The sequence below is a fragment of the Acanthopagrus latus genome, chromosome 9, assembly GCF_904848185.1.
Source record: "Acanthopagrus latus isolate v.2019 chromosome 9, fAcaLat1.1, whole genome shotgun sequence".
NCBI classification, from domain to species: Eukaryota; Metazoa; Chordata; class Actinopteri; order Spariformes; family Sparidae; genus Acanthopagrus; species Acanthopagrus latus.
Genome location: NC_051047.1, coordinates 13256102 through 13279313, shown reverse-complemented (window position 1 = coordinate 13279313; position 23212 = coordinate 13256102). Strand labels below are relative to the sequence as shown.

The 23212-nt window shown below is 40.3% G+C and overlaps 1 protein-coding gene across 8 annotated transcripts in view; it reads right to left on the bottom strand.

The window, feature by feature from the left end:
- Window positions 1–579: 579 nt before the first annotated feature.
- mid1 (midline 1) overlaps window positions 580–23212 on the bottom strand; it is a 35494-nt gene continuing 12861 nt past the window's right edge. For 5 of the 8 annotated variants that reach the window (XM_037110797.1, XM_037110796.1, XM_037110791.1 and 2 more), the window contains exons 2-11: window positions 17116–17837; window positions 14250–14309; window positions 9213–9308; window positions 7698–7805; window positions 5416–5564; window positions 5209–5336; window positions 3375–3518; window positions 2650–2811; window positions 2332–2539; window positions 580–1672 (exon numbers count right to left, since the gene is read on the bottom strand). In XM_037110797.1, coding sequence (XP_036966692.1) covers window positions 1324–1672; window positions 2332–2539; window positions 2650–2811; window positions 3375–3518; window positions 5209–5336; window positions 5416–5564; window positions 7698–7805; window positions 9213–9308; window positions 14250–14309; window positions 17116–17781 — 2070 coding nt within the window. In that variant the 5' untranslated portion in view covers window positions 17782–17837 and the 3' untranslated portion in view covers window positions 580–1323. Of the gene's footprint in view, window positions 1673–2331; window positions 2540–2649; window positions 2812–3374; window positions 3519–5208; window positions 5337–5415; window positions 5565–7697; window positions 7806–9212; window positions 9309–14249; window positions 14310–17115; window positions 17838–19865; window positions 20100–20889; window positions 20908–23212 lie in introns of those variants that run through there. The other 3 variants (XM_037110789.1, XM_037110792.1, XM_037110790.1) reach the window with 3 other exon arrangements.

Genomic DNA, 23212 nt, shown 5'->3' with positions numbered 1-23212 from the left:
TTTTGTTTTATTCCCTTCAAAAAAAGGCAAGGAACTTAAAGGCAAAACCAGAACTGTGTAGCAATTAAATATTACACAAAAGGCTCGCACATTTTCTTTACACACAAGGAAGTACACATCTTAATATCCATTGAAGTCCCGGTGGCATTACATGGTGGAGGTCTTGTTCACGTATTACAGCTCTGTCTGCAGGGTGTCTCACTGGGAGGTCACACAGAGTTCAGATTTTTTTTCTCCTCTCTTTTTTTGCTCTTGTCTACTTTAGTTGAAAGGAGATGCTGCAGAATTCAAGCCACGTTACTCCAGAACAAAAAGGGATGTCAGAACGGATCTTGTCAGAGGTTGTATTTTGGCTCAGCGTGGGTCAGGGCGAGTCCTGTAAAATAACACTTTCCTCTGTGCTGGTGGTGTTTTCTTTTCACTGTGGCGTTGTGAGAGCGTGTTCAAGCTTTAATTAGTGATCAAGTATAAATGAGTGTAAACAAGTGTGCAGTGTATTAAATTATTATCCCACTGAGACGCTTTTTTTTTTTTTTTTACCAGCAGTGCATCTTAAGAATAAAGACGCCGAGTCACGCGGATAATCAAAAGACGACATTTTTATTACATCTTGTCAGAGTGAAATTTAAATGTGAAAATGGTGAAGAGCTCTTGGTACAATGAGGAGATGAATAATCCCATAATGCTGAACTATACTCAAGAATTTTACAGATAATAAATACTTGAACATTGCTGAACTGACTGAAGTGAAACTGTTGTTAACTATTGTTATTGGATCTATTCAAGTGCTTTTCCTTTACGAAACAGGAAACATTTGCATTATGGTACAAGTGGCTTAAAAAATCATATATAGTGACAATTTCTCAAAGTGCTATGATTTAAAAAAAAAAAAAAATCTTCAAAAACATTTAAAATAACCTATAATACAACCTTCCAGAAACATTAAAGTCAGAGAGTCCGCTTGTCACTTTAAGTTTTATCATGACCCTAGCATGCCTGAAATATGAATTTAGAAGTTAATCAAAATATGAAGACTATTTAAAAAAATAACTCAAAACTGAAAGCAAACCCTTAAAACCATCCAGCAGTGTAATGTACATAAATGTGCAAAGCAAAGAAAAACATCAACAGATGCTTGTAAATAATTTCTTCAATAAATCCAATTAATTTCATCATACGCCTGATTAGAAATACCCGCTGGGCCATTTATTGCATGTTGTTCAGTTACTGTTTCATTTTGTCAACAGTGTGTGGGCATCACAGTAAAGGTGCAGTCTGGTCTCTTTTTGGGTCAACAAACAAAGCCCATTGCCAAAGGTCTGGTCAGTTGTTGTAGTCTGTTCCCTCTAAGTGATCAGGGATGGGCAGCCCAGTGAGGACTGTTAAACACCTGTTCCACACGTTAAACACAGGGCAGACTGGCTGAGCAAAGGCAATGTCAAACGTATACAAGTGCTGAGAGCCGACGGCATCGTAGAAGGACAGATATCCAGAGTCATAGTCCAACAGTATTCCAAGACGCCGCAGGTGGGGCGATGGCTCAATGGGCATCTCCTTGCAGTTGTGACGCACCACCCACGAGTTGTTGCATCGAGACAGCACCCAGGACGCTGAGTTTTTGCCGACCCACTCGTGTTTTGGTGCTGACTTGTATGCAATGCCCACCGCAAACCTGCAAGCCCAAAGGAGAATAAAAAAAACTTAAATACTTGCAGATCTCTAGCTATGTAGCTCCCATATTCAATGGTGTTGATTCTTACAAGCTGAACTAGCAACTTGGTGTAAATTCAGCAAATGTGTTACACGGTGACATCGTGTGATATTAAGAAGTCACAGAATTGAAGGCAGGATTAGTGACGAGGCATTTCAAGAGAAGTTTTTTTTCTGTGGGGGAGAAGAGCTCCTGTTGCCGTGTACTTTGACCTTTTTACTGTCAATACCTTTTGCATGCACAAGAACCTAAATAACCCACTGAAGGACAGGAAAAAAAATGATAAGCACTAAAGTACAGCTGAGGCTGATTAGAATGTTATCATCTTTCTGCATACTGTTCTTTTTTAGCTGACTGAAGAAGATCTAGCTGATCAAAATATTGCACACCAACAGTAAAAAAAATAATAAAATACCGAAGTTGTGCTCCCACAATTTGAACCACTGTGGGAGCAAGATACAGTCGGCAGATTCTTGCCATGTACACAACTTCATGGCAATCTATCCAACACTATAATAATAACTCATCCATTGAGATAATTCACTCTGGACCAAAGTAACAGACCAAAGAAAAAAAACTACACTGCCATCCTAAGAGTCATGCTGAAAACGTATATTTACCATGTGCTTCCTCCTATAAGAGCTTCCCAGTAATGGCGGCCGCTGTCAATGTAGACGTTCCCTGTGACCCCGTAGCTGCTGTGGCTGGAGAAGCGGTCCTGACTGTGGCTCTTCTTGGAAGACGTCTCGTCCCTCTCTACTGTCAGATTGTCATGGGACACCCTGAGCTTTCGGTGAGCTGACTTTGGGTCCAACTTAAATGGCTGACCTTAAAGAAAGAGAAATATGAAAGACTATCGCTGTTTTCTGAAATGCATGACAATATTCCTGGATTATATTTTCAGAATGAATTCTGTGCACTTGCTACCATTGACATACTGTTAGTCTTGAGTTTCCCTGGTTCACTGCTGCGGTTTCCCGCCTGGTTTATGGCCTTCACAATGAAAATGTACTTGGTGCCACACTGGAGCCCGTGCACAGTGTAGTGATTCTGCTTGATGTTTGGTACAATCATCCAGCTGTCAGCAGAGTTACACAGACCTGCAGCCCAGACAGACAGAGAATCATTGATAAAGAAGATCATCTTGAGTCACAAATGCTCACTTTGCATTTGAAGCAAAGGAGAGACACAATACAGCATAATTCTATGCAGTGTTTCAATCTATAGCTGCTATGTTGACTCATTTAATAAGTGTGCACAAGTGTGCTTGAGCACTGAGGCAGATGAGAATAAATTGCTTGATCGAGCATGTTGTGACCTTGTTAGAGCAATCAATTCAAACAGCCTGCTGCTCATTCCGACCCTGAGATAATATCGAGCTTATGATGTGCATCTGGATGTAAATCCGCTCCGACTGAGATGTTATTTTCTCCCCATATCCCTTCCTAGACACTGCAGTGTATTTTGCTAACATCTCATTACCCATAAGAGCCAGGACAGAGTTCCCCTCTGCTACAGCTATTATGTTTGGATATTATAACATAGCCCCAAAGCAATTTAAAGTCCTCCATTGAAATCCCTTTCAAATCCGTGCATCATTGTCATGTTTCCCCATCCCAAACATAATGCTGCACTCCCACTAGAGAGCTGCATATAGACTTACTGACTACGTTAGATTGGCTGGTGAAGATGGCGTACTGAAGTTCATATGATACGACAGAGAATTCGTCTTCTGATGTCCAGTGAACTGTGATTGTGTCATATGAAGCCGTGCATAATTCCTCGCGGATCACTGGTGGATTTGGTGCTGCGATCCCAGAACAAAAGACAGATGCGGTTCTCAGTCAGTAATGAAAGCAAACAACATTAAATAACAAAACAAAAAAAAAACACACAATATGTTGCAGAGACCAGTGGTGGTATAAAGCCCCATCCATTTGTGTTGTTTTTATCCTGACGAGTGTAATTAAGCAGGGTTACAATTCCTCCTGCTATTACAGCTACAGGCCCCTTGCCGAGTTAAATTCACGCTGCACGATGGGCGGCTGAGCATAAACAATCAAACCTGTTCCATTCAGCGGAAAATAAAGCTCAACTGCTTGTGTGCTTTTCTGTTATCTGCCACTTGCTAACAAGCATACACTTTAATAATAAGCTATCCATGCTGAAGCCTTTGAATCATATGAATGTATAATCGAAGGATAAGGTGAGGCCAATTTCAAATGCACTGTCCATCTGACAAGAATTAAAGAGTGCAGGTGAAAAACTGCTCAAATGTCTTCATCTGATGAGCCGAACCTAAATGTTGACCTTGTACATTTCTGCAAACTGCTGACATGTTGACACTGTTTATTTCTTTACATTCTAATTTTCAATTTCATGTTCTTCCAGAGCTTTGCTTGACATCTGGTAAGGTTTAGGGTATAGAAGGAATTGGTTGGGATTAGGAAAATATACTATTTTGGTTTAAATGTCCAGTGTGTGGGATTTAATGGCATCTACCATTGGATTTACAGATTGCAACCATGAAATACCATGAAATAACCCTTATAATTTTATATATCATAATAACATGGCCCTCCCCCACACAGGCTAACTAGAATGAAGTCTTATTAAATTTCAGATAAAACATATTTCAATCTACTAGATCCAGATTGAATGTGCATCAAAATGTACTCAACCAGACACCAGCCTCTTAAATACACCTGTTTTTGTTTGTTTGTTTTTCGTTTTTTTTATTTTTATTTTTATTTTTTTTTATTATCATATCAAATAAATAACAAAAACAATCCCTGATCCATCTCTTTATCCAGATTCAAACCAAAAGTTGAAGGGGTCTATTCTGGACCAAGACCCATCATCCATCCAAGTTTCGTGGAAATCCATCCAGTAGTTTTTGTGTAATTCTGCTCACAAAACAAACACGAAACAAACAAACCGACACATGCAAAAACGTAACATCCTTGGTGGAGGTAATAAAAACACAAAAAATGCTAAAGGACATCTCTTGAGCCATTGTTTGGTTTGTCCATTCTGGCTGGTGGTGCAACAAAGTGGACAACAAAAGGACCCATTCTAGATCTTCCTAAACCCCCTAAATCCAACACACTGCACCTTCAAAATAATAGGATTGGTTGCCACAAAGAAGACTGGAAAATGTTGCAATGTCTTCCTAAATATATGCAGGTTTTTCAGTTGAAACAGGAAGCAGGAATGGTAGTCTCAACCAGCTGTCTCGTCTAGCTGTCAGCCCACCACCATCCTGTTCTCCTCATAAGGAAGTCAGCTCATACACATCTGTTTTCTGAACGTGATATGATACATATTCTACAAATGCTAATAAGAAATAACACTGAAACATACGCACTGAATCTACCTGTGGTTTGCAGAAACAAACAATGCCAACATTTTATGGCCACTGAGCTGCATCTTGCAGTATACACAGACAGATTATGGTGTGACAGATGGTGTGCTTAACTTGTAAAACCAACACTCACCTGTGAGGTAATCCAAGCTTTCTAACATTTTCTTCTCTCTTGTGAAATCCAGAGCAAACGTATCAAAGGTGTCGTTCAAGTTAATTTCTGGTAACAGGATTTGAGAGGATGCTGTTGCCATTGACACTCTGTAATAAAGAGGTACATGATTAGTCGGTGATAGTTTTATACACCATATCAGTTGTTTGCTCACAGTTGCTTCCTCACCTCTCACAGATACTTTTAGCCGTTTGGAGGAAACGTGTCTGGTCTGTCTCTTTGAGAGCTACGTCGGCCTGAGTGATGAGGGAGGACGATCTCTCGATGCACTGTTTGCAGCTGGCTATCTGCTGGGCTAGTTTCCTTAGCCGCATAGCCTGGGCACGAGAAAGAAAATGCATGTTCATAAATGAAAAGCTTGATAAATATGCACTACCTATTGTACAGAGCACCACCCTTCCAGACACTTGATTTGATTTGAACCTGCCAATTACAAAATCCCTGCTGAGGAAAATCCGATTTACACCTTCGACAATTGGATTTTTGAGTTGTCTAATACCAACAAGACTGCGAGCTTCAACCTGCTCTTAGAGCTATCCTGGCATTGAGGGTGTATTTATGAAACATCCCTTATAACACTGCCATAGTAACCAGACCCTCATGTGTGCCTTGTTGGCTTAGTGGCTGGAGGCAACCTCAGAACCTGACAGGAGGCACAGGGTGAGGAAGGAAAGAGTACTCCTCCAGAGAGGCTATCACAGGAAGCAGGGCTGATCTTACTCTGACACAGCATGCCTTTGCCTCTATAATGGCATCTAACAGGGGAAAAGGAAGGGAAACGATTCAAGGGGCACAGCATATGCACATCAAATGTGTGAACATGGGGCTAAAAGTACCAAAAAACAAAGCACAGTAACAGTGAACTCTGCAGGCTGGTGGGGATTTCAGTGCAAACAGCTTCTTGGCTAAGCTATGTGTTTACTATTAAAAATAGATTAAATAAGTAAACATTTCTGATTAGAATGCAGTGGATTTAGGAATTCATCTCTGTCAACTAAGACCTTGCAAGCCTCGATTTGGGAAGTTGTCTGTGAGTTCAAAGAATGACATGCTCGCCTCTGTGTGTCAACTAAACATGACAACCACTGGGGTTTAGGAGACAAAACAATCAGTCAGAAAGAAAAATCTTTTGTAGTTGAGAGACTATGTGGCTTCGACTGTAATTACAGATACATTTTCAAAAATTAGTCAGTAGCTCCAAAGACATCATCATTTAGGTGACCAGACTGGGAGTGAACCGAATAATAAACAGCAGACATGTCTCATGATACAATCATGATGCAATCCAACAGATCTACATTTTTGAAGAAGATAATATATATATATATATTTTTTTTTTTGTCAAAATTTCTAATATGGATCGGCTATATGGTCTTAAAATAATATATTTTTAGGACATCTTTAGGCTAATTCACAATACACAATATTTATCTTGTCAAATTTTTCAAATCACCTCAGAAGCACTTGATAAATGTTTTGATCAGTTGACAAAATCAAAAATCACAATATTTTGGATCAAATACCTTAATATAGATATTGGGACAATATTGTAAGGATGACAGTTAATATATTAATTCAGTCTGATTCTTGATTAATAATCATCAGTGATGTGGATATAATACATATTAAGGCTAATTTTAGAACAATTCAAACAGTCTAGTGGGCTCAGAATATGGTGGCAGTCCAAAAACCCACATATCTATATAGTATTTTTTTTTTTTTTTGGGCGGGGGATTTAGCAAGAGCATCCTTCCGGCTACCATCTTTGTTTGGATTATGAAAAGGGTCACTGGTTCGGAAATGGGTTAAACATATTCTGTATCCTTATTTCTTCATCCTGATCATCAGCAGCGTCTTTGAGGGTTCTTGAATTATCTTCAGAGCAGCAGTAAGTGATGTTGAATGAACAAGGTTTTTCAGAGATCACTGGGCATTTATTTTTGGGAAATCGAGTGCGGAGCTCAGTGAATCAAATGTAACATTTGTACACAAAGGGAACAAACCGGGTCTAATCTGGGGCATGATAAATTGCTGTGTGACAGAAGCCAAAGTGGAGAAGAGAAATAAAGTTAGTGACATGACTTCAGTACTGGCAGGTACACAGTGAGTAAGGCTATAACAGATAAACCCAGACTGTACGGAACTGAGTAAGCTTATGATTTATTGCTTATGGATGAAACTTCCCATCTGGAAGAAGAAAAATGTATGACTGATTTTGTCAGAAGTTAGAAAGCTTTCACTTTTTAGAGTAACATTTTGTCAACAAGACACGAGGCTTTTACTTAACAACAACAAAGATTTGCTACCACTGTATTCTCAGAAGAGCAGGAGGCTTTGTTGAGTTCTAAGCTAGCTTGTCGGCTGTGTGAGGTGGGAAGGTTATCAACATGCACAAGGTGATAAACAAACAAACAAAGGTTATCAAGGTAACAAAAGGTGACAAACAGTACCTTTCCCTCCTTTATCTTGGTCGCTATGATTTGTCTCCGCTGCTGTATGATATTAATCAGAAGGTCACACTCCTCGAGCAGCTTGTTTTCCTGTCGCGATGCGTTTACCTAGACAGGACAGAAATATAGATAAGAGACAGTCGATAACAGCGTTTTGTAATTCATCCGCTTTTTTCTGTGTTTTGCTGCACAACTGCAGGCACATTTGATCAAATTATATTTTTTTAAAATACATTACTGTGAGCACAGTTAATTTGATATAAACCCCCTGTGACAGGAAAACCACATTAGAGGATAATTCTGCCTTCTCGTGCTCGGCAGACAGTTGACCTTGTTTACAGTTTGTTGGTTTGTCTTCTTATCCCAAACACATGCATGATCACAACAAATCTAATAAACCTGTGGCACACAGTCATGAGTCATCTTTATGACAGTAACACTAGGATGCAGACTGCTCAACACAAGACTGCTTGCTGACTTTTTTTAAAATGTCGAACAAGGACCATTTATAAATGCATAATGAAGTGAGATGATGAGCCAAATACAAAACAATGTAAATTGTTTTTATCCATACAATATTTTCAGAAGATCACTACTGACGTATTTGGTCAAAAATATTATGATGGCTGATTTTGTCACCCAGTCCTGGTGTTAACACCCACGAGTGGAGGTTACTGAATGGGTCACAGGGGAGGTTACTGGGGAAATGATAATTGGTGATATTTCTGATGCTCAGTGGGTTTAGCAATATTAATGCTATAAGTACTCACTCGATAAAGATTCTAACCTAGTTCTTCATGAATGAATGATAGCTGATATCAATTGCTCTACTAATGAGGTTTAGCACCCTGTTACCATGGAAAACGCTGCTTCCGGTTAAGTTACATGTCACGGCAGATGTTGCATCCACTTACACAACTTAAATCAGGGGACAGGAATAGGTGGATGACCTAAAAATACCGCCGTAATATTGTTGGACCATATGACTCTGCGCAAGGACAGTTTTTGAATGTATTTGGTGTAGTCCAGTTATGTAAAACAGCACTATTAGACAGTCTTGGCTGAACAGTTAAGTGTCTCTGGGATCAAATTACATAATTATGATCCTATAGGGATCCAGGTATTGAGCAAAACTAGGACTGTAAACAAAGGGGGGATGAGATGGCGCCTTTTCCCAAGCTTTGTCTGATTGGAAGCCCATGGTCTTAAACAAAAACAAAAAACGTTATGACAAAATTACTTTGAACATGCTTTATTACATTCTACTTTATATGTTTATTTCCAAGTCCATGCATTCATATCTGGTCTGCACTACTAGACTTTGCAGCAAACTGTATGCATATACAGACATGATTGATCTATAGACTAATGAGCACTTAATCTTGTTGACATGATGAAAAGCAACTCACTGATACTGTAATTCATCACTGTGTTAATAATTTAATGAGTTGTTGCCCATGAAATGCCACAAATGCGAGGAGCCCGCACCTGAAAGGAACAGATAAACAACCTCACCTCCACATGTTGGCAGGTTTGGATAAGTTTGCCCATCAGACTTTCCAAATCACTGGTCCTCTTGATTAGACTGCCTAGGTTGGAATCCAAGGCTTGCTGCAAAGCGAAATTGAAAATGAGTTATTTCGTTGCACACTGACCCCCCGCATCCCACTGTAAACAGCTGAATAAATCTTGGAGGGGATTGAGTTGAATGGGAACCTAAGGAGCATGTCTGGCCCGGGTGTAATGGGCACAGGAGAGGACACACAAGGCTGCCTCTGGATATGACTGGCCACATTTTTGGGCTCTGATGAGTGTGGAGCCTCGAGACTCCCAGTGTGCCAGAGATCCCATCATACTGCCTGCTGAGGCCACGGAGCTTAGCAGAGCATCTGCCAGTGATTTGGACAAGTAAACCCTGGCTGTGTTAATCACTGACTCAGATCAAAGGCTTATGTTTCAAACTTAATCTCTAACTGTAATTGGGTAGCATGATGACGGCGTACTGCGGTGGCACAAAATATCTTCTGATAGAAGGTGTTAACTCTCCTCGAATAAAAGATTAGCGCATAATGAGATTTAAGCGTGCTATCCATTACTTAAATTTAAACAAAAGTGGTATAGTGATAAAACTGACTTTTTCAATGAATCAGATAAAAAATGAAAAACATGCTTGTTTGTATTTATAATTAAAAGTCTTATTATGTGAATGGAAAATCACACATATAAAACTGATTTAATAAGGTCATCCACTGCAGGTATAGTACATGGCAAGTAGCAGGGTCTCCGGTGTGAGGAGGTTGATCTAATCTGTCATGTGGACAGACTTTTTTTCTCATATAGATTTATGACTTTATAATCTACCGATATTTACATTTTATCCTCTTAAATCTGTGTTTGTTTCACGCAAATTTGGGTTTGCACCGGTAATATTGTGATGATATTTTTCTCACTAATTTATGTTTTTAAAGTCTCTGAGAATATAATTAATAATATATATATTTTTTTCTCCTAAAGGTACCAATTCAGTTTCAAAGAATTGTTCTCATAAATTCGTACAAGCTGAAAATCTGAGTTTTTTCTCTGCATAATGTGTTTCATTGTAGTTAATTATTGTTTTTACCTGCAACAATACACGTTTGTATGACGGATCTGCACTGTTATGGTAAAAAACAATACTGACACAGCCCTGAAACTGTACTATCCCCTGAAATATAACATTTGGTTTCAGGAAAATAGATATAAATAATGTTTGGGAGGTCAACATTGTGAATGCGTTTACTTTTACATGTATTATTTGTGTTTTCTTCTATATTTTATATTGTATTGTTTATCATGTTTGTTGGACAGAGACTGTGGACAGAGAAGTGGAAGCTGAAGGTGAATAGTAAATAACCCAAGGCGATTTAATATTCAATTCTTCTCCATATGTTGAAAACACAAACTCGCCCCTTCGAAAGAGGTTTCACAAATACCAGAAATATAACTGCGAGCGTCACGCCTGAATTCACTTGATCAAAAATAAACCACTGAGAATGGGCAGAAGAAGAGAACAAATGGACAACAAAAGTCCTGTAAGATGCAAGGCTTTTAGCAAATTGTCGGTGGACCTCTTTCAGGTCGGATGTTTCACATTATGATTTCATAGTGTAGGTGCGTCACCGTGTACTAAAATAGCCGAGGCTTTATTTCACCACTCTCACAGGTATTATTTATTTATATGGAGAAGGAAAGTGATGAAAGCCATTTCAGATTCGGGGCTGCAGGTACGGCCGAGGTGAGTACAAAACTTTTAAAATGGATGCATGAAACATTAACATATTAATCAAACTGATACAGCCAAATATATCTGCTGACCTTTCTGTGTGCTGTACTTCTAAATCAGCCTAAAATGTGACTTCTCCTGCAGCATTAATATCCCGCATGTGTTCAGGCAGCTCTCTCTAATGGAAATCTCTTTCCCAGAATCATTTCAACTTGATGAGAGGAAAGAATAGCAGCTTCCTTTTGTACATGAATGCTTCTGGTCCCACACCTTTACTTTGGCCAGTCGGCCTTCCTTCCTCTCGCAGTCCTGACAGGTCACTGTCAGGTCTCGGAGTTTTATCCTGTGTCAACATTAGAAATTGGATCCATTGTCAGAGTTTGTCACTTCATCCTGTGAACACCACCGGCCCTCTTACAGGTCTGGGATTTTTTACTTTGTCGGAGGGCTTCTCTACTGTGCAAATATACTCTGTCATCTACTATCTGTTGAGCAAATTAATTTCATTAAACACCTAATCAGTTTGTTCTATGTACATTATAGACGGTATGGTTTGTTTACTTCTCTGTGACAGTCAACTCAATTGTCTTTGCATTCTGGACAAACCAAGACATTTGAGGACGTCATTCTGGGCTTTAGGAAACACCGATCAGTATTTATTTGTAATTTTTTTTTGCCATTTTCTGACAATTTAGGAGACCAAAAAAACCCCCAATCAATTACCAAAAAAACAAAATTGACCAATGAAAATAATCATTAGTTGCAGCCCTACTATGCACCCTAATTTGATCATAATTTCAAATAAGGTTTGTTTAGATAGATCAGTCAGTGTGGGAATGAAAGCAGGTTCCAAACCTGTTTTACAAATTTAGCCTTCCAATAGGAGACAATGCAGAGGCTGAATTCTGTTACACAGGTTAGCCATATACTGTACAGCAAGTCTACTGACTAGTACATTTTCATAATAGGTAAAATATAGCAGATGAAGAGGAACCTTCATAGTTGAGGATGTGCTGATCCTGCAGGACAAAGGTGCAGGTCCGAGGGTGTTTGCTGCATTTCAAAGCATTCCAGGTGCCTGTTAGCACTTCTGGACTTCTGGTAGCACATTACAGCTTGATAACAACATGGTAATAGTGATGTAATGTTTTAATAATAAAGAGGTAATAATTAAGTGATACCATGTTGCAACTCTAACTCAGGATTATTATAATTAAGTGTTTCAAAGTGATAAATCACAGCATTCCACATGTAAACTGTCCAATATTACCAAAGAGGATGGTTTGAGCATTATGATATGGTAATTATCTCTGAGTTATGAAGCGGTGTTACTAGAGTATTACATTGCTATTTTACACAGAATTACCATTTTATTCACATGTATTATGTGTCATGCTGCTGGATTTTTTCATGATTTTTTTTCAGGATTGTTTTAATAAAAAGTCATATCAAAATATTGTGTCTTACCCATTTTTTATATTAGTTCAACAGAAATACATTTGCAGATAAATGTTTTTCTTAATTTATATCACAGTGCACTAACAATAATTTTGATTAAAAATAAAGTTTCAAATTGTGATGACAAACTCAAATTAACAAATCAACCTCAACCTAAAATATGTAGGTTTGGCAGATATTTCATTTATCCATTATCTGTAACCGCTGGTCCCTTTGAAGGTCACAAAGGCACAGCAGCTGATCCCAGCTGACACTGGTCGTCGGTGCGATACAACCTGGATAAGCCAGGTCATGAAAGGTCTGATATATAAGAAGAAACAACCATTCACACCTACGGACAATTTAGTAATTGATTAACCCAATTTTTTTTTTTTTTGCATGTCTTTGGATTGTGGGAGGAAGCTGATGCAGACAAGGAGAGAACATGCGAACTCCGCACAGAACGGCCCTGCCAGGTGACGACTGGTCCTTCTTGCTGTGGGGCAACAGCGCTAACCACTGCACCGCCACGCTAACTTAATCATGTTTAAATGTAGTGAACTCTGGGGAGAGACGATAAGCAAAGTTTGTTCGAAGGAGCACCTAATAAGAATGTTAAGTCACACTTGACAGTTTTTTAGGTGCATGTGCGACCAAAATAGTAGCACCCTGGAGCCCAGGTCTACCTACACATTAAACAGTACATAAATACAGTATTTTAAGCGGGGATGTATTTTTTTATTTGATATGACTCTATATTCTTTACTTCAACTGATAGTTTGAGGGGGGTTGTGATGAGCACCTCTTTATAGGAAGGTTTAAGGTCTGAGTTTCACTCCTGGTGTCTTTTGTTGGGAAATGTGCTTGTTCTTTCTGTGTTTACACAAGTTTCTTCCCACAGCTTAGAGCCATTTGACTCAAATTCAGTTCAAACTTAAAATGTCCTGTGAGTGTTTTTGTCTGTTTACACATAAGCCCTGCGACTGACTGGCAACCTGAGGTTTTTCCTGAGCATGCAGTGGGCAAATAGTTATTCTCCCTTTCCCCCACTGCATGTTGGGATATGCTCTGGCCACTCCTCTGACCATAAAAAAGAATAACTTGAGATACATGATGGATAGATACTAACAGATACAATGCCAGAGCAGGATCAGATCACACAGAGCCAGACTGAAGAAATTACTGCATTATACATGTTTGTGCACACATCCACACACACTCAGCCATTACAATGTCACAATATCCCTTTGTGTGGGAATTTCTGAGAAATGGGAGGCATTGTGACTGCTAACATGTGTTTGAAAAAAAAAACGGCAACTATGAACAAGCTCAGCTGCACGCCACCTGGGTCCTTCTCTCTGTGCCAGGAGAAAAAAAAAACAATTTCTCTCTAAGATGGGAATTGCTGTTTCCTATGTCAGTTCTAACAATGCATCTACATGTGCGCAGTATGAGGTCAACAAAAACATGTACTGGTAGAATGAATCCCATTGTAAAATGACATCTAAAGAGAAAACACAGATCAGAGTGAGCAAGTCTTTAAGAACATAAAGGACTCGCTTCATCTCAAGCCCAACACTCTGCTGTCGATTCTGAGACTGTGCTTGTTAAAAGAGAAAGAACGGCACATAAGCTACTGCACAGAATAATGAAGACACAAAACTGAATACTATAATTTACTACATGTCTCATTACCATGTGGCTGACCTGTTGCTGAATATATAACACTCTCCTTCTGTTGTTTTTCAAAGGATAAATCCCTGGAAAAGCCTTAGAGAGGTTTAGTTTTTTTTTTTTTTTTCCATAACTAAATCTCTCCCTGAATGTGGAATCAAAGAAATGATGCTGATCACCTGGTCGGCCTCCTGGTGTGAACGATCACGCCCCACACAGAGAAAGCGGCCAGGAGATTTCTGCACAACGACAGCATGATCAAACAAAGGAGACAAGTTAAGACTGGTCCTCGGAGCCATCTTTGCAAAACTGCTTGCATCCACGTTCGCTGTGACTAAGCATTGTGAAAGAAAGGATCGGCTACAAAAGGGTTTCCAGTGTTACCTGTGATACAGTAAACCCTGCCTTTGTGAGTCATGCATGAACACGGTCAGTGTTGGTGGACAACAAAGCAGGGCTTCATTTTTATTTCATGCAGTGGATGCAAGGCTATTCACTGGATACACTCTCAGGTGAACTCAAAGCTCAATAGAATAAAGACATGTTCCTTAGCTAAAATCGTGACATTTGAGATAACTTATTTCTCCTAAACGCAGCTGCACACAGTAGGTCAAAGCTAACTTGCTATTTCCGTGTCAGAGGCGTCACAATAAAGCTCCACAATTGCCTTGACGTGGACTATTAAATGATCCCGTGAGGTTGCCTGAGACAAGATAGAAACCGACACTGTGACCTCACTAAGCCAAAATCTCACTCTGATGATAGAAGCTGATTCATGTATATAGAAGGAAAGAATACAGAGCCACATTTTTAGGTGCTCCAGCTAACAGCTTCGTCTCATGCCTTATTGATAAGAGCCCATCTGCTGAAAGTGAGCAGTTCCACTTAACCTAAAATAGCGAAAGCAGCCTTTGCATTGGGTGTCATTCTATTTAAGCATAGAGAGGGAGACAGCCTCTTCCTCTCTCCATTTAGATTAGTTGTGGAAAGCTTATGATTAATTTGGTTTCAAGGATACAGCTGGCAGTTTTCTACATTTTTCACTGTAAATAAATCCAGCATTGGGACCAAAATCAAGCACCGAGCCCACACTGAACATCCTTAACAACAAGTCATGATAAATGTACTTTCAAGATACCTTCTTTAAAACAAGTGGGCACTGTATTGTTTCTCAAACAGATGTAAATACTGTAAATACTGTGTTGGTCTGGGACCAATTTACAGTTTATGTGGGACTGACTGTGCTAACAGCGCCCATGTTCATACCAACGAGGGAACATGTCGCCAAGTGCAACGGTGCATCTCATAGATGTGTTTTTGGAAAACAAGGAAGGTCTATGGCAAGGAGGACTAAGCAATATCGGGATTTGGCTTTAAAGAATTGTTGAAATGGTTTGTTTGGGTCTTTTCATGGGATTTGTTGACTATAAGAAATATATAGATTTTCAGCAGACGCACACGCTATTGTAAAATGAAGTCATTTTAGAGGTAGCAGAGTGTAGGTAAGCGTTTTACATTGTTTATTGAAGAGAGTTTACAGAATAGTGTGTGTGAGATGTCTAGATTACCTTAAAGGATGAGTTCACCCTAAAATGGAAATTCAGTCATTAACTACCCATGCAGATGGAAAGTGAGGTGAAGTAGTCCACCAGACATTTCTGGAGCTTTACAGAATGCAGCACTGCAGCTCCTAAACAACTGAGATAATACAACGTAAAATGGCTCCATACAGCTCATCAGATGCAATCCAAGTCTCCGGAAGTCCCAACAGTCTCCCAAAATGATTTTTAAAAAACATAATATTTACACCTTGTATGTGCAGTCGAGCTTGTGCAACCACTTCTGACAGGGTGTGTGGAGCTAACACTTTCAGCTCTGCAGCACTGAAGGTTTTGGCATAAAAGAGGGTGTAAATAACATCTTTTCAAATCAATTTGGGATCTTGGGGCTCCCAGAGACTTGGATTACACTTGATGAGCTTTTCACATCTTCCCATCTACTTAATCTAGTTCAGGAGGATGCTGCTACGCTGTTTTGTTGTGAAGCTCCAGAAATGTCTTGTGTAACTTGGGTCAATTTAAGCACATCCCTAACATAACATTAATACAAGGTTATTAGTATAAAAAATGCCTAATATATATTATCTTTTTATGAACTGGTATCATAATGCGACTCTTATCAGCCATTACCCAAAGTTCAGGTATCAGGGAAAAATTGTATTGAAACATCTTAAATCTGTTTCCTTAGTTCTGGAGAATATGTTTAATTTATGAAGGTATGTTGTGACATAATGTTACTTTTAGTGGAAAAGAAAACTTCAGCTCCTGCTATTTCAATATTAGAACAGCCATATGGCTATTTAATTTCCATTACAATTAACTGTTCAAAGCTATAAGGTTACAAATCCTTTATCGAATGTTTAGTTTTCGGCATTTGCAAGCAGCGATCTGATCAACAGCCGTATCCACAGTACTACTTGATTCAGTAATGTAGGTTCTGGTTCAAAAGTATGAGGTTAATGAGTGACGTGATATGAATAAAATGTTTAGAAATCACCCAGTTCACTGTTGACCAACAAAAAGACAGTTTACGCAACGTTGTGGTGTAATGTTACACAATGGTATTTTTAACCACCATAATCTAGACGCCTACTAACATTATCTGCATTTTTTTCCACATTGGTCTTCGCTAACTTGGAGAAATAAAACATTTGATCTGCTTATTTTACCTCCAATAGGCAGGTTTCCAGTAAACTGAAATTTCTCTAACGTAATTGATCACAAAGTTAAAATATTTGCTGATGATTTTTTCTCAGTGAAATCAAGCGGCTCACAAGCTCACTTCTGTTTTTGTACAAAATTGAAATCTAATCTGTATCAATAGCTTGTGTACTGTGATACTGTACAGGTTGAAAAGAGGTTTTGAACAATACTAGAAATAAGCTTTAAATTCTGTGGGCCAAAATCAGAGGGGACTTTTTTTTTTTTTTTTTTTCAGTGTATCACAATTCTTCAAGCATTCCTCTGACTACACACGATTTCTTACCTTGAGTTTGTCATATCGGTCACCGAGGGCTGCCACTTGGTGGTCGCGGTGTCGGCCAACAAGCTTACACAATGCACAGATCAACTGTTCATCTGTCACACAGTACATGTTGACCTTCTCGTCCTCGTGCTCCAGACACATGAGGCCACGCAGATGGGAATCCAGCAAGGGCTCGATTAGACGGTGGCCCGTGAAAGGCTTCTTGTTGGGGTGGGTGGCCTTGAGACACTCGTCGCAGTATGACACCTCGCAGGTGACGCAGGTCTTCACGGCGTCCTGTGGAGGGTCCTGCTCACAGAACTGACACTGCACCCGGTCGCCAGGAGAAGTCATGGCTGCGCTGTCGGACACGGCTCGCTCACGCCGGGTCTCGTTAGGAGAGTTAGGTCCACTGAGAGAGGCCTTCTGGTAGCGGTCAATGATGTTCTGTAGCGTAACGTTGCGTTTGAGTCCCTCTAAGCCCCTCTGGTTGAGGCTGATGACATAGCGACAGGTGGGGCACTGAAAGGCGCTGATGGACTGAATTGGCTCGCTGGGCGTGCAGTGTGACACCAGGATACGATGGGCACAGTTGAAACAAAGGCTGTGAGCGCAGGGCAAGAGCAGTGGGTCCTCAAAGAGCTCCAGACAAATTGGACAGGTCAGCTCCGACTCCAGTGTTTCCATCTTCAGGCAAAACAAAGTGGGGTCGTCAGCGAAATCCAGGGAAGCTGATGAGCTATCTGCAAAGAGACAGGAAAAGGAGTCATAAAATGGTGATGGCTATGAAAAGAGTGAGGCTTGTATCTGCAACTCAGAATGATAGAATATTATCTGCAGTTATTTTTAGTGCAAAAAATACCAAACATTCCAGCTTCAGCATGGCAGTTGTGAGGATTTTCATCTTATGTGATAAGTACACAGAAAAAGGTATTTAAACACATCATCTTAAGCTTCAGGAAATTGTCACAGGCATCTTTTTTTGTTCTTCTGTCATTTAATACAGAGCTGAAATGATTAATTGATCAGATATAAACTGTTAAATTATCAGCCAACTATTTAATCATGTATTTCTCAGTTTGAGTAAAAAATTCAGATTATTTCTGATTGCAGCTCATTAAATGTTCATTTTATGTTCTTTCTTTCCTCCTTTGTGATGGTAAACTCTACATCTTAGCGGTGTGGACAACATGGTTTTGAGGAAATACTGATCCACATCTTTCAAAATTTTCAGGACCAAATAATGCACTGATTAATCAGGGAAATAATCAGCAATTAAGTCAACATTGAAAGTAATGATTAATTGAAGCTTTTCAATGAATGATTAATCAAGTGATTATGGAAAAAATGTTATTTGTGTCCCCCTTTTCAGGTTTGGACATGAAGTTTACTTGGGAAGAAATGAATAAAGTGCTTAGGTGCTCAACTAAAATTTACATTCATGTCTTGAGCTTCACTTGATTTCCATTCCCAACTGAATCTGAAAACGTGAATACAGACATTACTCTATGTACAGATTTGTCAGAAATGATACGTAAATAACATAGACGTAAATAAACCAACATGTGTCTGCATATCACACTCATATCAGACGTCTGTATGGTCCATTTGGCTGAACTTACAACTCAGAGAATGCAGCAAGGTCTCATTTTAATTTGGCTCAGGAATAGTCTAGCCTGTCCCCATGTGTTCCTCTCTTTACTGTAGTCCGCCGGCCAGCAGGCCAGCGAGGACTGACAGCTCAGCCAAGCAGAAGTCTATTGGCCTGCTTGCTGATGGCTGGGGCTCCACACTATCACAGACACTAAGCCTTTGTTCCCGGCCAGTCAGACACCCCAGCTGTGAGTGGACACACTGTGCTCACAGCGTCGCTCTTATGTGAACTCCCTACCTCCACTCATTATGTGTGAAGAAGGCAAAAGCTCATTATCAGGACAGTCGGGCACACAAGTAGCCTTTTGAAGTTGTGAGGATACAGCAATTACCTCGGAGCTACAGACCTGGGTTTGTTCTCTCCATTCTATTCAAATCTTCACAGACATTGAGCCATCCCACCCTACTGTATAAGACAAGAGGCGATTGTTGCACTTGTCTCTGGTGACGGCTGGGATGCATCTGTGGGCCTTTGTTTCTCTGCTATTTTGTTCTTCACAGACAAAGCGGCGAATGCAGGTGTCTAAAAGTTATCAAAGACAACCTCTTCACTATGCAAACACAGAAACTTAAACAGAAACATCAAGGCACAGACATTTTGTTTCAAGTTTGTATTTTATCAATCATTGACATGTTTTCTTAAAATTTCCGGCTTTCACAATTTTTCTAAACTTCTTATTAACTAATTTGTGCATAAATGAGCAGCCAAAACTCAGTTCATCTCAACAGAGTAACCAACCTGTGGCACATACTAAGTTGTCCAGTATTGTATCCAGTTGTTTGTCATGTTTTTATCTAAACACTCATCACTTTTTGGGCGAATCTACCAGCTACACCACAACCACTGTACTCGCACAGGTCTGGCCAAATAGGTCGAGTCATTACTTCGACCGGGCTGTCCTAAATACAAAATGAATAAAAGAGCTTTGTATAACAAAACACAATGCGAAGACGCTAATCCTCTGATGTCATCGCCTTTGGTATAAAATACCCCGGAGTTACAGGAACCTTGTAAAACAACACTGTGGCAAAGAGCCACCGCAAACTGCATCACAGCCCCGAGTACATTATGCACTCCTGAAAGCTCTCCCATTCATACACAGTCTTACTTTACCCACCGATGGATTTCGCCCCACTTTGCACTGCCGAGACATTTCTGCTGAAGGAAAACTTCTGACCTAAATCATGAAAACATATTTATGACAACAAGTGCACCAGCCATAAAAACCCAAGCATGCTGTCGAGATGTGGCATCCAGATGGCACAAGTCTTTGCAGCCCCGGTAGTCCTGCAGCGGAGCTGTCATTAAGCAAAGAGATTGAGCAAGAGGTAGCAAGCACAACAGGAAAAGTTGCCCGACAATTCCAGGAAAGCCAGCTCCACCTACAGCTGGAGCGCTGGCCAGTACTGGAAGAAGAGAGAGAGAGAGAGAGAGAGAGAGAGAGAGAGAGAGAGACAGAGAGAGAGAGAGAGTGAGTGTATGTGTGTGTGTTTGTTCATGAGTGTGTGTGTGTGTGTGTGTGAGAGAGAGAGAGCTTGAGAGAGCTTGAGAGAGAGAGAATTGGAGAGAATTGTACACAGGATTGTGTACAGCCCCAGACCACGTCCTCACAGGCAGGTTAGTGTCCTCTCAGCTCTGCTGCCCATTCACAAATTCAAGCAACGGGATGAGTTTCAGGTTTCCTTCTTGTGTGACCGTCCCTTCTGCTCTCTAGCAGCACAATGCTGAGGATCGGGACTTTTTCTTGGCTACGCCACTGGGGATTCAAAGAGAGAAGCTGAAGACACAAACACAACTGAATGGCTGCCTGATAGGCAGCAGGATTCGTTTGTGACAAGGGGCCGAGGTCTGCGATTCCCACAGCATCCGTAAAAACAAGTATGACAATTATATCACAGTGTGTTTCCCCATCAGGGCCACAATTCAGAAAACCATACAGCTGCATAGAAAGTAAAATGAAGTTAAACCATCCTCAAAAATCCTCATTCAACCACCTAACAGCAAAAATAAAAAGACACTAAGTGTTCTCTCTGACAGACAAGACTACAAATGAAGACAGACACTACGAGACATCATCTGTCACATCCAAGTCTGTCCCAGTTGGCCCTCATGTGGGAATCACCGAGGTACCATCTGCTTACCATGTGCCTCTATTTCCAGACACACCCCCGTCGTGCTCCATTCGAATTCTCCTGTCATTCAAAGGGGTCCCCAGAGTGACTATCCTCTCTGAGCGACGGATACACACTGTAAATATTAAAGACGAGCTAAAGTTCAGACAAAGCGGTGGGTGTGAGCTACACTGCTTGGGAGATGCACAGGGGAATGTGACTGGCATTCCCCAGGTCTCCCATGGCGTCCCCCATCTGGGAAGGAATTCAGTACCATGAGATCAAACTTCTGTTTGTACTTCCCCTTTTCCATTTGCTCTGCCACATTTACACAATTAAATGATCAGTGAAGGGCCGCTTTCCTCATAACTAGCATGAACGTCCATGTAATGCGCCATTTTAAATGCGAGCCTTTGTGTAGGTAAAGATTTATTACTTTCAGGGCTATTTTTTGGTGACGCTGTGACATTTTTGCATTGAGAAACTACAAAAGAATCATCAAAATCTCCCAAAGATATTATATGGTGAGAAAGAGAATCATAGTTGAATTACTGCAGATAAACTCTGAACTACAAAGCAGCATTTAAGACAAGAAAATCCCAAAAGCTATGACATAGTAAAAATAACCACAGTCTAGTATCTTAAATAAATCAAAGAATCAATGTTATCCGTTATGGGAAAATAGTTAGAGGAAAAACCTGTGTTGTTTTCTTTCTTTCAGAGCAAAAAATTGAATTATATTTCATTGCAGTTTTGCAGATTATGAGATGCAAAGAAGATTTGCTTAGCGAAAGTTCACCCAAAACCACACATTTGTCCTCTTATCTGTAGTGCTAATAGTGATATCCATACAGATGTCTGCCTTCTTTGGAATATAATGGCACTAGATGGCACTCGACCTGTGGTGATCAAAGCAACAAAAGAATACATTTGTCCCTTTCCGGAAATCATGAGGAGGTTACACAAGATAATCTACATACTAGCCTGCTGTGAGCAGCGTCACGTAGGAACTATTTTCTTTTCCACCAAACTACACCCGCCAAGCGTATCGCCGCACAGACGGAAGCATCCATCTATTCAGGGGAGAGAGGCCAATGATTTTACACTGAAATGTGGACAGAGTGTTGGAGGCGAAGCTCTGCTCATTCTTATGGGTGCTACTCAGTGGCACATTAAGCCAAAATGGCAAAATTCCCCGGACCTTCCTCATGGTTGTGGCCGACAGTGCGTGCACACTACAGGCTTCAATCGACTCAGCCAGCTTACTTCCAGGTCAGTGCTCGGTTAACTCAAATAGAAAATCAATTATTTAATTATTTAATCTCTTCTACACTTTCCAAATTATATAATATCAAATGGCTTAACCTGTGACAGTCGAACAAGTAATTTTGCAGGGTTAGTGAAGCTAAAAAAAAACAAAAAAAAAACTGTCCACTGTTTTACAGTAGATTCTTTCACAATGTTAGCATAAGGGAAAGCCCCGAGACTTTTTCGGCCCCAGTGTGTCACATGACGTTGCAATTACACAGGTTGGCCACCAAGAAAGTTGGCTTCCCAAAAAGCTTCTTGCTGGATGCTTGGTAAACATCAACATCGTCCTCCTCAGATGAACTGTAATGAGCTAGCTTAGTTATCTTGGTTAACTAGCTTCTCGTCCATGAGCAGATGAACACTATGTTCGGCGCAGTCATACAGAAAGAAAACAGATCTTACATGAAACTGCTCACTATGAGGTCTGTGGATTATCCTGAGTAACCAGGTCACGATTTCCAAAATGTGTTTTTTGGTGCGTTGGACATCCTAAGCCAAACAGCATGTAGTTTTATTAAATTCAAGTGAAGGCAGCTGTCTGTACTCCCAAACCCTGCGCCTCACACCAACTACAGCTAGGAGGAAAAATACTTATTTTCGTTTGGTGTTGTTGACCTGTCCCTTCATGCTGTGTATGCAGCAGATAGGACAGCTGTGACTCATGCACACTTAACTGCGTGGCGCTTTGTCAAATGATGAACTTGAGCAGCGACTTAACATTTAGACTTTATTTGATTATTAAAGTAATGGATCATTTGGAGATGAAACAATTACAATGTCTCCGGATAGGACGACAATTACCTGCTCAAGCACTTTCTAATCCTTTTTGTTATGGTCCTTTATCACCTTTAATGACGGCTCTTAACCATGTATTCAGAGCCACTGAAGGAGTGTGATTGCTCTTTGTCTTCTTTCCTGGGGCAGACACCTAACATATTTATCTGTAATCCTGTCTTCACAGCGTGGCTGTGACCAATGTGTGGCCTGTTGCTGCTCCCTAAAGCAGCCGGCTCAGCAGCGGCCCACTCAGGCCTAATGTGAT